The sequence below is a fragment of the Giraffa tippelskirchi genome, chromosome 2 (genome assembly GCF_054371585.1).
Source record: "Giraffa tippelskirchi isolate mGirTip1 chromosome 2, T2T-mGirTip1v1.2.pri, whole genome shotgun sequence".
Taxonomy (NCBI): domain Eukaryota; kingdom Metazoa; phylum Chordata; class Mammalia; order Artiodactyla; family Giraffidae; genus Giraffa; species Giraffa tippelskirchi.
In genome coordinates, this window is record NC_137276.1 from 167,447,537 (window position 1) to 167,461,186 (window position 13,650).

Here is a 13,650-nt window from a genome sequence, read left to right on the forward strand (position 1 = left end):
GGTAGCTTCCAGAATGTTCTCAACCAGGCTATGTAGGAATGAGAGCAACTTGGAAGATTCAACTCCATGTTTCACACAAGAGTAGACTGAAGCCCAGAGACGGGCAGTGGCTTGCCGAAGGTCACACAGCTATTTGCTGTCAGAGCCTAGACTCAAAGCCAGGCCTCAAACCTGCAGTCCAACAAGTTTCACAGCACCCCATAGTTCTTAAGGGTCCAAACAGAACAGCCTGTGCACTGCGGCTGACTCATCTCTCTTCAGGGGCATCCTCACAATGACCAAGGGGTCCTCACCCAAGGAAAAGCTCTTGAAGACAAATACATCATCTCCCTCCCTCCAGCTTCTTGGAATGCCCTAACAAACTGGCCCAGATGAAAAATAAAGAGAGTAGAATGGGATCTCAGATTTAAACTCTATTCTACAAAGAACGTTCATTTACCTGATCCTCACCACGGACCCAGAAAGAAAGCAGAGTATGTATTATTGTCCCATTTGACAGATAAGTAAACAGATTCAGGGTAAGCGACCTGGCCAGGGTCACTGGGCTAGTAAGCAGATGAGCTGACCCTTCAGCCAGGGGCTGTGTCATTACTGCACACACTCTACAGACTCCCCACCCTGGAGCACTGTCTTCTCTCCCCCGGATGCCCCCTGGCCCCCTCACCTGCCTTCTAAGGGAGGAAACCAGAGGAGCCATCATCTCACCCCAAATCCCGGCATCCCCATTCTGCCTCCATCCCTTCGCTGGCAGGGCGGGATGCAGAGGTGGGGAACCACATGCAGCAGGGCCCACACAAGGGCAGCCACGCTCCGGCTGTTCACCTGTGGTCCCCCGCTCACACCCCTGCAGAGCAGTGGAGAGCACCTGCTGCAGCATTTCTGCCCTTCCATCTGCCCACCCCAGGGGAATCTCATTCAGACTCACGAACACAGCTCAGTGCTGTTAGGGCGACGGTTGAGAGCTGTCATCACAGGGCCTGGAGAGAACACACTGGGTTCCCCTAATGGTTTATGGGGCACGTTCAGAAATCTCTGAGCAGGAGCAGCTGAGCAGAAGGGGTTCTCCAGCTCACATCCATGGGGATCTCCCTGTGTAATGGTGATCTGTGCCCTGCCACCCAGGGTGGCCCGCATGGACCAGAGCTCCCAGTTCTATCCCTGTGGTTGTTCTGGGGAAGATTTAGTTGTATCCTACCTCTGATATTCTGGCTTCCAACATCATCCATTATAGCTCCATAATCCACCTACTTATCTAAACTTTTAAAAGCTATTTAATATTTCAGCTTATGCCTCCTCTTAGAGGCATGAGTTGAGTAGCAATTATGTGAACAGTCAACCCTTTGTCTTCAGGTTACCTCTTTAAAGTCGTAAGTTGCCCCCTAGATCTTCATCTTAAGAGCATCAAGTCACAGGATTCTCTCTCCCAGTGGCACTTTTTATTGACTCCAGACATTATGTCTCCAGATGAGTCCCCAGTTCTCTTCTTGTTAGTCTGTCTTTACACACTAAGCCCAGCCCCATACAGTTCTGCCTGTCCAGGGAGCAAAGCAGGACTGTCACCTCCAGACCCATCAGCCAGACAACTCAAGGGGCCACACCACAGGGAGCTGCCTGCAGGGAAGGCCAGGGCACTTGAAAGACCTGGTCCTCTGAAGGCTTGCCCCAAATCTGAACTCAACCTCCTCTGTGAAGTTTTCTTCAACCTTTCTAGGCAGAATGAATGAAGTGACTGTAATCACCTGGCTAGTGTCTGCTGCCTCCTTGCACACTGCAGTCCTCAAGGACACTATTAGTCAGGTCTGTGCCTCAAAGCACAGAGTAAGTGCTCAAGTGAATGGACCAAGGTGGATGGGGCAGTTAAACCAAGCTCTTCTGCCCACTTCCGCCACCTACAAGCCTGAGAAGAACTCCCTGTGATGAGGCTCCATTGGCTTGGTATGGAGATTCCAGAGCACCCTATCCCCTCTAACGGGCTCTATCACTTTGCCAGTCACACAGAGCAGTCCTGGTAAAATACAGGAGACAGAGACACACCTGGGAGACAAGAACACTTCCAGACCCACTCTGAACTAGAAGTAACTGACAACTGAATCTCATCAACTCTTTAGTGAGCCGTCTGTTCCATTAAACTGGTGTTTGAATCAACTGGGAGGTGTGAGGCCAGATAGGTGCACACAAACACACAAACACACACACTACAGCAAACACTGCTTGACGAAGACTTCTGGTCTCATTCAGTGCTTTGTCAAAATATGACTATCAATTCTCTCCAATGACAGGCAGGATCAGGTTGAGGCTACCAAACAGTTGTGTCCCAGAAGTTTATCTGCAAAACAGCCACTGAGAACTTAGGTTGAAGAGGGAGAAGACTGCACTGGAGTGGAGCCCCTAACAGCTCACGGAACCCACAGAGTAGTAAAGGGTTTGTGACTCAGGCAAGGACAGAGATATTAAAGGTTACAGAGACCCATATGGGCCATGCAGGAAAAGAACTGCCACCTTCCCAGGAGAGCCTCACCTCATCCCCATACTAACAAAACTGTGGTACTGCCTATGTTCCTCTCCCCTGCTCTTCCCAAACTCACGTTCCCAATAAACCCCAAGTCCAGGTGAGGACCCAGTGGCCCTGGGAATACTTCTTGTCCTCGATCAGAAGGACACGTAAATGCTGGTGTCCACCCAATGCAGTGCAGTGCCTTGCAGGCAGACAGCGCTCAACAAACGTGCAAAGAACCAACCTATTCTTCCTGACCTTTTCCGTATGTTTCACTGTCTGTGTGTCTTTGCTCTGTTTTTGCCAATCTATGCCCAATTGGGAACTAATTATGTGACAAGAGGTGTGTGTATATAAATCCCAGCAGCAAAAGTGCTGAATGTGGACAGATGTGGCAATTATTCCTAATGAGTAGAAGGAAGGGAAGCTGAGAACACCACGGACTTAAAACTCCCAAACTCAGAAGGATCTGAGGAGTTTAAAGCGCCCCCTTTGCCTTACTCAAAAGGGGCCTCCTGTGGGCTGGTGTGTGATTCTGCCACCATGACAATGACACGGAATCTCTGGGAGGGGGCAGGGTCAGCAGGAGACGCTCACAGCCTTGTCATCGGGACATGTAGAGGTGGGGACAAGGGCCAGAGGAAAGAGCTGGAAGGACTCAGCCACCTGTCCAGGACTGACCTGTGTGATGGAGCCACCTCGGAAGCCAGGGCAACAGATAGGTCTGCCAGCTGACTCCCCGGTTGTGCACTATGGGCCCTGGAGATCCCTATGAAGGGCCTGGGCTGCAGGTAAAGCACATGGTCCTCTATGCAGACTGCGCCCATAAACAAGCCCACCAAGTGGCCCTGAAGATAATCTTGCCTCTTTGGGCATCAAGGCTCCTTCTGCCACCCTCTTGAGAAGGCAAAAATCAAGTGCATGACAACAGAGTAACAAGTAAAAGTACTATGTAAAAGGGAAGAAGAGGGGTGGGGAAAGACAGGAGGGGGAGCCACACCTACCCTTCTCCAGCCCACAGTGGTCCTGCAGCATCACTGGGGAGTTGAAGGGGGGGTGTCCTTCAGCAATTGTCTCTCCATCATACCTCCTCTCCCAGAATATCAGTCAGGAACAATTCCCACCCCACCCACTAAAGCCCACCCCTTGCCCTCCAGCTACCATGTCTCACGTCCCCAGGATCATACCCACAGTCCACCCAGCAGATGGTGCCTTGTCCTTTCACTGCCTGGGCCACGGTAGACAATAACTTGAGGTGACTTTCAGCTGCAGCTTCTGTAAGATAAATAAATAAATAAACATCTGTACCCAAGCACACTGCCCCCACCCCTGCCATCTTGCCTCGGCCAAGGAAGGATGGAGGACAGGTCCTAGAGGACAGGTCCTAGAGGCGAGGTCCTGAGCACCAGCTAGAATGCGTCCCTGTGGGCAATGGTTCTAACTGAGGACCATTCAGCTCTCCTCAGAAAGCCCCGCTCCCGCCACCCTCACAGACACAGAACCCCTCAACCGTCCTTCAAGCCACGCCTCACACCTCACTCTACCAAGCCGCTCGGGTAGATCCTCAACCCCCTGTAGAATCTCTGACTCATTACCTTTCTGGGACACAGTTTGAAAATTCTATAACCGAACAATTACAATTCTATAACTAAGCAGGCAACAAGTCTGCTGGTTCCACGCTTGCCTGTCCTGGTGCCCAACCTGGGAAATGACAAGGGCAGGGTCCAGACCCTTTCTTCACCTGTGCGTCACACAGTCACCTAGGGGCTCCGTACAACACAGTGATTAAATGAGGTTTACCTGCAACTCTCGGAGAAGGCAATGGCACCCCACTCCAGTACTCTTGCCTGGAAAATCCCATGGATGGAGGAGCCTGGTAGGCTGCAGTCCATGGGGTCGCAAAGAGTCGGATATGACTGAGCAACTTCACTTTCACTTTTCACTTTCGTGCATTGGAGAAGGAAATGGCAACCCACTCCAGTCTTCTTGCCTGGAGAATCCCAGGGATGGGGGAGCCTGGTGGGCTGCCGTCTACGGGGTCGCACGGAGTCGGACATGACTAAAGCGACTTAGCAGCAGCTTAGCAGCAACCTGCAACTCTGGTCTCTGATGGACCAACACTAAATGTATCCAAGTCACTCTTAACAGCCTGCTTCCCCAGCCTGGCAGTACCCCTGGGGGGGTCAGCTGCAGGACCATGGACTACTCCTCAGGGCCAGGTGGAGTGAACACTGAGAAAGGAAGAGGTGTTGGGGCAGAGCCCCTGGAAATTACTATAGGAGGGCAGGCTCTTAGACATGGAGCCCCTGTGGCCAGGATTGCCATGCCACCAGCCTGCGGCGCTTCACTTCATGGTGGCTGTGGCCAGGCTGTCACGTACTCTCATTGTCCCTGTCAGCTAGCTCCCTGGAAAGGGCCCCCATGCAGACACTGTGGGTACAGCAGGCTGCCGCCCTCACCAGCCAGAAACTGCATGATATGTTCCAAAGCCAAGCAGAAATGATATCTGAATTATTTGCCTCCTCAGATCTCCTTTTCTAGTGTGGATAATGGAAGCTGTTTGTGAACACAAAGCCTGCTGAGCCTTTTATGCAGTGAACAGAACACATCCTTCAAGAGCCCTGCACAGAGCCACCCGCAGAGGCCCTCCCTGGAACCCCCAGGCCAATGCGGGGTGGGGGGCAGGGGGCGGCCGAGGCGGGAAAGGTCGTCCTCACCCTTCAGACTGGGATCGGGAGGCGGGGGAGGGAAACTTGAGTAGAGCACATGAAGCCCCCTCCCTAACCCTGCCTTTCAGCCATGGAAAGGGAGGCACTGGTTGGGATGAGAAGGGGAGAGAAACCAATTACCACATTGCTCCTGAAGCCACGGGAGGTGCCCAGTGTCAGGACAGGCCTGGGCAAGAGGCAGGAAGGTAAAATCACCACTGGGGTCCAAGCCCAGAGACCAAACCAGGGAGGAGCCAGGGGCACAGGGCTGCTGAGAGCTCCACTGCCAAGAAGCAGGGACAGAGGTTGGGCCAGGGCAGAAGAGAAAACAAGAGCGCTCCCAGCCCCTCAAGCCCTGAGCTAGACACCTCACCTTCCCACTCTCTACTCTCTGCATCCTTTCCTGGTGGCTGAGCCTCCCGTCACTGCAGACTTTGCACATTCTTCCTGCCTCCAGCAGAGGAGGCCAGGCAAAGGGGACAGTGGGACCTGCCCTAGCGTCCACCACCTGGTGGACCTCAGGCCAAGCAGTTCCAATTTCCTTGCTCATAAACCGGACAACCTGCACTGCCTCCCTCACAGCAAGGCAGCAAATGAGAGTGTGTCTCAGAAGTTCCTTGCAGAGTCCTTCTAAGAAGGTGAGCTTATGTGAAGGGGTGTGCCCGGGGAAGAAAGTGAGCGTGTTCCTGGGTGGGGCTGATGACCCCCCAGCTCCAGGGGCACCCAAGGATGTTGAGACACACTTGTTTAGGGCTCTGGAGCCCAGGCCTCAGGAGCGACTCTTACTGTCCACGCCTCGGTTTCCCCCTATTCCCAACAGAAAAACAACTCGTGGGAGTGTGTGCCAGGCCCTCAGAAGGGCAAGGGCCAGCACATGCCAGGTGTGTGGAGGACGCAGGCCTCAGGAGGGACACGCGTCCAGAAGATTCATCAGCACCACCACCTCCCTGCCCCCGCCCCAGGCTGGGTGTCGAGGATGAGCTGCCGGCAGAGCTGTGCCGGAACTGGTCCCGCCTACTGGCTACTGCTTCTCTGGGGCACAGGAAACTTGGCATCCCTGAGGGCAGCAAGAACACTTAACTCTGCTGGAACAGCGTCAAGTCAGATGTTCGAAGTTGCAGCCAAGAGCTGAGCAAACCTCTCCGTCTGTGATGCCCTCTCCAGCCTCAAGGTCAGAAGAAGCAAATCACTATTCCCACCCCACACTGAGCGCAGAGCCCACTCCAAACTCAGTCTCTTGTTCTGACCCCAGAGCGAGACAGACTGGGGCCAGGCAAGGCCAGGACTGCCAGCCTGGGTGTGTGCCCCCAAGCCTGGGCCAATTCAGCTGGAGAAAGGCTGGCCCAGTCAGTCAATTAATTCACAGCCTCGGCAAAGCATGGCCCTGGCGGGGCTGGCCTGCTGTCCAGCAGCCAGAGAGTCCATCCCTGGTGGTCACTGTCCTCTGGCCTCCTTCACACACAGGTCCTCTCCCTCCTGAGGCACTGAGGGACTCCAGGGGGCTTTTCCTAAGGAACCCTGGTACTAGGGAACTAAAACAACCTCTCAGGGATCCAAAGCAGCAGCACTAATGCCCCTTCGTCAGGACCCTCGGTGAGCAGTTTTTAGTCCTGGGGTCTCTGCCTCCCACCTCTGCCCCCGCTCCTTCCTTTCCATCCCACTGCGTCCCTGACCACGGCCCCAAGGCCAGGAGAGGCACTCACCAGATTTGGAGTAAAGCACCAGCACATTATTCCGGGTCCTGAGAAGTTTTTTCAAGTCCTTGGGGTCAGAGATTCTTTCGATCAGTGAGGAGAACTTTGCAGAGAACAGCCACGTCGGCAGGACCACCTGGGGATCAAGGAGCCAAGGACCCTGAGTCCCGAGTCCTGGTGGGCCCGAGGACAAGAAGCACCCCCAGATGTGCTGCCCCTAGGCAAAACTGACTGGGTAGGGATAAGGTATACCCCTCCTCTCAACCCGAAACCTGCCTTTGCCTCATCCCCTCTCCAAATCCCAGGCAGCGCTAGTGGTAAAGAAGCCCCTGCCAATGCAAGAGACTGGGTTCCATCCCTGGGCTGGGAAGATCCCCTGGAGGAGGGCATGGCAACCCACTCCAGTATTCTTGCCTGGAGAATCCCATGGGCAGAGGAGCCTGGAGCACCACAGTCTATAGGGTCACAAAGAGTGGGACATAACTGAAACAACTAAGCACTCATGCACGTATACTCTCCAAATAGCCCCCCTCCCACAGGGACTCTTCCAGCCCACTTCCAGTCACCAGCTCACCCTTCCTCTTCGTGCTCTTTTTTTATGAGGCCATATGGACTGCATGGGTGCATAAGCATGCTGCATGGACGCTCCTGCCACCCTTTCAATCAAGACCTCTCTGGGAGGTCAATGTCTGTATCCTATCCTGCCCTCAAATGTCACACAGTGGAGCAATGTGAAAACTCCATCCCGCCTAGAAGCACCAAAGCCCCAAATCCACAGAGAAGTATGATCACCTCTTAATGTGATCCCATTCAAGATGGGAATGAATGGGAGGGTGAGGGGTTTTCCACTTCCCCTGCTTAGCCAATGGTCTCAGAAGACCAGCCAACAAGAAACAAGCCAATTCTCCCACAGAAAACCCTGAACACCTTGGGCCCTGGAAGTACCAGGCACTGCTGCAGGCATGAGAGATGGGCTGAAAGCAGGAGCAGGGAAGGGGAGGCTGTTAAATGTCTGAACCAAACTGTGACACAGCAGAGAGTCCCCTACCCGCACAGCTGGCCAACAAGCCCCTACACAGCCAGCAAAGAATACCACAGTTAACACCCGGAGAGACGGAATAATAAACGCTCTGCCAGGAGACACCAGGCAGAGTGTAGACAAACTGAACCTTGAGATGACCCATCTTCTCTAGGCCTCTACCCCTTAGCACCTTCCCCTCCCTTTTCCAGAATGTTGCGAACCTAATTCCCCCAAGAGGGTTACAGAGGAATGTGGTAAGAAGAGGCAACTACAGATTATCCAATGTGCTTGATCTTATAGATCAGTTAGTTTGACCAAAGTTGCATAGCTAATAAGAAGCAGGGCCAGCATCTGAACCCCCATCTCTCTGTATGACCCCAGGTCCTCTTAGGGCACTGCCTCTTTGTAGCCAGAAGTCTTGCATTGAGTCTGAGCTCCACTCAATAGCTAAGATGCCCAGGCAACATCACTCCACCTTCTATAGACTTACTGCTTTGCATCTGATGTGGAGATAATGATACCTCCCCTCATGGGACAGCTGTGAGGATGAAAGGGGGTAATTTATCGAACATGCCTTATAAATCATACAGCACTCTAATAGTATCAGTTACTGTAATATATAAATTTCCATCTCAGCAGAGTAGAAGACAGAAATGTGGCCATATTCCTTCTAGTGTTTCTAAATATAACCTGCCATTGGATGCAACTTAACCTTCTCCACAGAGTAAAACCATCAGAAGGAGTTGTCCAGGAATGATTTTTCCTTTATTCTGCCCTGGCAGGATGTGCACAATGCCTGAGGACCCCCTGCCTTCATACAGCAACCTTGAGAGTGCACCAAAAAGTCCATTCCACCTTACTATCACATGTTATTCCAGAAAGGTCCATAACAAAATGCACATGGTTAAAGGAAAAAAAGAAAAGAATTTGTTGGAAAAACATGTTGATGCTGCTGTTTTTAATCCTCAGATAACCTGGGTAGTCAATAGAAACAACTGCCCTTGCCCAGTGCCTCAGGACTCTGACCCGCAGATCAGGCCTCCTGAGAGGCATCTGCATTTCTGGACTGCGGGGTCAGGAAAAGGGAAGGGATGGCGGGCCCTGTGCCCACCTGCCCAGGCAGCACAGCAGCGTTCAGCTGGGCCAAGCAACAGCAAAGTGTCTACAGCAGAAACCACAAGAGCACCAAGTCTCAAGGCTTATCCACAGCTTCCTTCCTAGAAAGGCCAGTGAATCCCTCAGGTCATCTAACAGTTATAGTCTAACCAACAGCTACTCTCAGAGTACACAAACCACCAAAGCCTCTGCCCCAGCGTTCACCCTCACACAGCAGAGAGATTCAGGTCTACCAGAAATACATTGAGGCTGGGGCTTAAATACAGTACCTGGTTAAGAACTCTTTATGGAGGGTCCATCTCCTCCTCATCTTGCCCCATCCCTACTCCACTCCCTAAACTAGGAGCACTTGCCCCTTGAAAGCCCTTAGGAAATGTTTGTCCAACACAATAAACATGACACACACACGACTACCACACTCTTGCCCTTTGCAGAGGTCCTCCGCTGGGAGCATGTTACAAGGTGAGTCTGTGACAGCTCCTGGAAGACCCAGAGGGACCACAGAAACCAGACAGACCCAGGCAGTCAGGGAAGGTCTGGGCTGGAGAGTGGTAGGAGAGGGCCGGTGGGGCCAGTCCAGGATGGGTGGGGTGGGACCTTGAAAGCCTGGCTCGAAAGCCCCATCTGGCTGTGATCTCAGACTGGGCAGTCGCCAGAAGGCTGGAGGTGAAGGGAATCCCCGAGTGGCTGCCCAAGTAAAGAGAAATGGTTCAATCCAAGTGGCTCGAGAGAAAAACAACAGAACTTAATGACTATTCATCTGTAAGCAAGGGAGGAAGAGTAGAAGCTAAAATGACCCAAAGATTCTGTGCTCAGAAATGGAACAAGAATCAAAATTGCAAGAATGGAGAAGCAGAGGAGGCTTTTTTCTCTATTGAGGAAGGTCATAACAAGCTTAGGCACAAATATGTGGACAAGACACCCCACCGAGGTGTCCTCCAGACTGGACAGTGAGACTCAATGAAGTCTCAGAGGTCAGGGTCCAGAGGGAAAAGTAAGGAAGAGGAGGCGGAGGAGGAAGGACCAGGAGAAAGGTCGAGAAGAAGGTAGGAAGTACCACATCAGCGCAGATCAGGGAGGAGACACACAGGCAAAAGCCAGGCCAAGTGCAGCGGGAGGCCAGGCTGCAGAGAGAAGCACATACCGGGCAGGAGGAGCACAGGCGGCCGCGGGGTGGGGAGAAGGGTGGGCTGTCTCCACTGAAGGCGGGGAGCCGCGTGGACGTTTGTGGGCACAGGAGAGGCAGGATTTGCCAGGAGAGGATTTGAAATATAGGGAACAAGAGGAAAACAGTCGGGATAGGTAGATCCAGGGGAAATCAGGGGACTTGGTGTGCAAGGGGCTAAGATGCTCGCTTTAATATCTCTGAGATGAGGGTAAGAGGCCCCTACATATGGCCTCACCTTAGTAAGCACCCACTGGGACAGGCGGGAGCATGGCCCTTTCCTCCCTCCTCTAAACCCAAGGGGACTCTCCTCCAGCCACTTAGCATTCTCCTTTCTCCTCCGCTTCAGTCTACCTTAACCTTTCCAGTATGCACACTCCTTCTCTCCCTTAAGATGCAGCTCCAGTGAGCCCTGGATCGCCTTGCCAAGAGCCTTCCTGCAGACTTCATAAGTCACAACCCACAAACCTTGATAACAATAACTACGGCAACAATAACAATGTTAATGATGCACAAACTCTGTTTTGTCAAGCCCTCAGGGGGGCAACATGTGCGAAGGAAGCCAGCCACCTTCCAAGCCAGCCATGGAGCTGTTCCTGGGTTTGGCAGGCAGGCAGGCTCTTTACCTCCTAAGTCTTTCACTTTGGAAGAAGAAGAGAAAAAAATTCCCTTCTGTTGCCTATGCAAACTCCTTCTGACTTTCTCCCAATAATTGCTTTCTTTCTTCTCGCCAACCCCAGCCTTCACAGTATTTCCATCAGGGCTGAGCTACCCCACAGGCTGGGCTGAGACCCATAAATCCTCCCCCGGGTACAGGGCAGAACACTCCTGGGAAGGACATTCCCTTCTTCTACTGCTGGGCCCCAAAACCAGGTCCCGCTTGCATCAGACAGCCAGTGCCCCCCATCTGAGTACTGGTCCCCAAAGCCCCCAAACCCTGTCACAGCACAACACCCCTCTCAGAACACCAGGCCCCAGCATCGGAGAAGCAGCCCCCTCCACTCGAGTCCCTCCCCCCATCAGAGTATAAGGCACTCTACAGGGCCCAGCAGACACTGGGGTTGCCCGACACAGAGGCCCTCACCCCCACCCTCTACTACAGCTGGAGGCAATGGGGTCGAGGACGCTGGCTTCTCCCCTCACCTTCCGAACAGGTGTCTGGCCGTTTTAGGGTCTGCCGGACACAGGGGCCTCCAGCCAAGAAGCTTGCTCTCCTCCCTCTGTGTTCTCACCCACAGACACACGGGAAGAGCACTGTATCTGGAGTCAGACAAACCTGGGCTCAACTCCAGGCACTGTCATTTACAGCAGGATGATCTGAGGGGTTACGAGTGTCATTTACCTACCTATAAGGAGGAGAAGATAATACTGACACCTGCCTTGCAGTGTTGGCTGAGGATCAAACAAGGGGGTTAAACTACACAGAGAACCTAACGTTATGCTTGGCACACAGCACACAAGCATTGTAATTATCTGTATTAGTACTATTAGTGAGACAAATCACAGACAGAGCAAGGACAACAGGAGACCCAGTACCACCTTTTCCTCTCCAGGGCCCTGCCTGCAATCAGGCAGGACAGCACGTCCAGGCAGGAAGAAATGTGCACGTACACAAATCTAGCGTCAGCACCTAGAATAACCACCCGTCTGCACAGCGAACCAGACCCACAGGCCACACAAAACACGTAGGATGGTCCTTCCCAGTTTTGTGCCCATCTGCCCCTCCGGGACAAGTGGGCACAAGCCTCATCCTACAGATGAAGAAACTGAAGCTCAGAGAGGTTAACTTACTTACCAACGTCACACAGTAGATCAAGTCACAGAGTTCAGGACTCCCAGGTCCTGGCCAGAGGTAGTGGCTTACCTCTACCCCACAAGCTCCCTAGACTCACAGCACCCCAAGTGGACCCTTCCCAGAAGCACCTCCTTCCCACGGTTGGGGGAAATCAAATCAGCCAGGAAAAGCCAAAATCTTCCAGAATGGGCAAGGAGGGTCTCAGCAGGGATTTACACCAACTCTCCACTTCCTGCAAGCCCAGAACACCTGCTGTCGGCCACCCTTCTCAAGATCCTGGGGCAGTCAGCCCAGATCTGCAGTTCATCAGAGCTGTGTGCAGGGTCTGGGCTCCCTTCTGCCTCCTCTCATTCTAACACACCGCATTCACAACTTCCTCTCTCTTCACTTAACCTCACCCACCATCACCACCAGGCTAGACCCAGTCATGCAATTCTGGAAAATAACAGGAGATCAGTTCTTGCCACGTTACATCCTCAGCTTTAAAAAGCTCCGGATCTCTGGGGTATGTGCCAGCACCCTAACATTCTCTATAGCCCAGGAGGCTGTCTGTTGTTATAGATCCACTATTCAATTCAGATCATGAAGCCAGAGGTATTCAATTATGTAAAGAGTTGAGGACAGAAGTTTAACATTTAGGAAAAAGGGTAGAGGTGGGACTTGACCTTCTTTTTGCTCTGTCACCTGAAAAAAAGATAGCCTTCTTATGTTTGGAGCTGTGAAGAAACTGGTTTAATTTAGTGTAGCCCACATCTTACTCAAAATAGTTTTGAAATGTCAGAATCTAAGTGTAGACTCTTAGGAAGCTGGTGGTAAAGGGATCTAGGAATAAGGTTAAAAACAGATGACCTGAACCCCAGGTCAGAGAACCCCAGCTGGCTGAGTATTTGAGAGCTAGAGGTTTGGTAGAAAGAGTCAGAGACCCATGTTTTGTGCTGGTTTTGATATTTACTGACTGTGTGACTGGACAAGCCATGCCTCCTTCTCTCTCTCTTTCTCTGTAAAATGAAGGAGTTGAAAGTGATTTCCAAAGTCCTTTACAATTATGATATTTTGCAAACCTCATCTAGTGACCACTATCAGAGAAGTACAGTGAGGTAATTACACCTCATGAAGAAACTGCTGAGTTGCCTTGGGCATGTGGCCACCCACATTAAGAGTCAAACCTTTCAGTCTTCCCTGCATCAAGTGTGGCCCTGTGGCTAAATTCCAGCCCCTGGAATGTAAACCGAAGTGTTATGCGGCAACTTTTAGGAAGTGTCTCTAATAGACAGTTTATGAGTTTTCTTAGTCCCTTCCTCCTTTCTGCTCCCTAGAATCTGGAAAGATGGCTGGAACTCAAGCAGCTACCTTGAGACAATGAGGTGGAAGGGCTTGCTAAAGATGCAGAGTTATCAAGATAGAAGGCAACTGGGACTCTGATACCACAGAGGAATATACTGGCCCTGGAACATCCCTTTCCAGACTTCTATGTGAGTGGAATAAAGAATCTCTTTGAGGCACTATCATTCTGGGTTTTCTGGCATACATGCAAACAGACCTCGAGTGCCTACTGAAACAAAAGCTTTAACTAGAAAGAAATATTAAGAACTACTCCAGTTGGGATATTTCAAAGCATCTAAAGCATCAAATCATGCATTATACTTTAGATCAACTG

At 52.0% G+C, this 13,650-nt stretch overlaps 1 protein-coding gene across 2 annotated transcripts in view; it reads right to left on the reverse strand.

Moving 5' to 3' along the window:
* The window catches only part of PDIA5 (protein disulfide isomerase family A member 5), a 92,579-nt gene that overhangs the window by 66,082 nt on the left and 12,847 nt on the right, over window positions 1-13,650 (reverse strand). For both annotated transcript variants that reach the window (XM_081538008.1, XM_081538009.1), the window contains exons 2-3: window positions 6,906-7,032; window positions 3,682-3,769 (exon numbers count right to left, since the gene is read on the reverse strand). In XM_081538008.1, coding sequence (XP_081394134.1) covers window positions 3,682-3,769; window positions 6,906-7,032 — 215 coding nt within the window. The remainder of the gene's footprint in view (window positions 1-3,681; window positions 3,770-6,905; window positions 7,033-13,650) is intronic.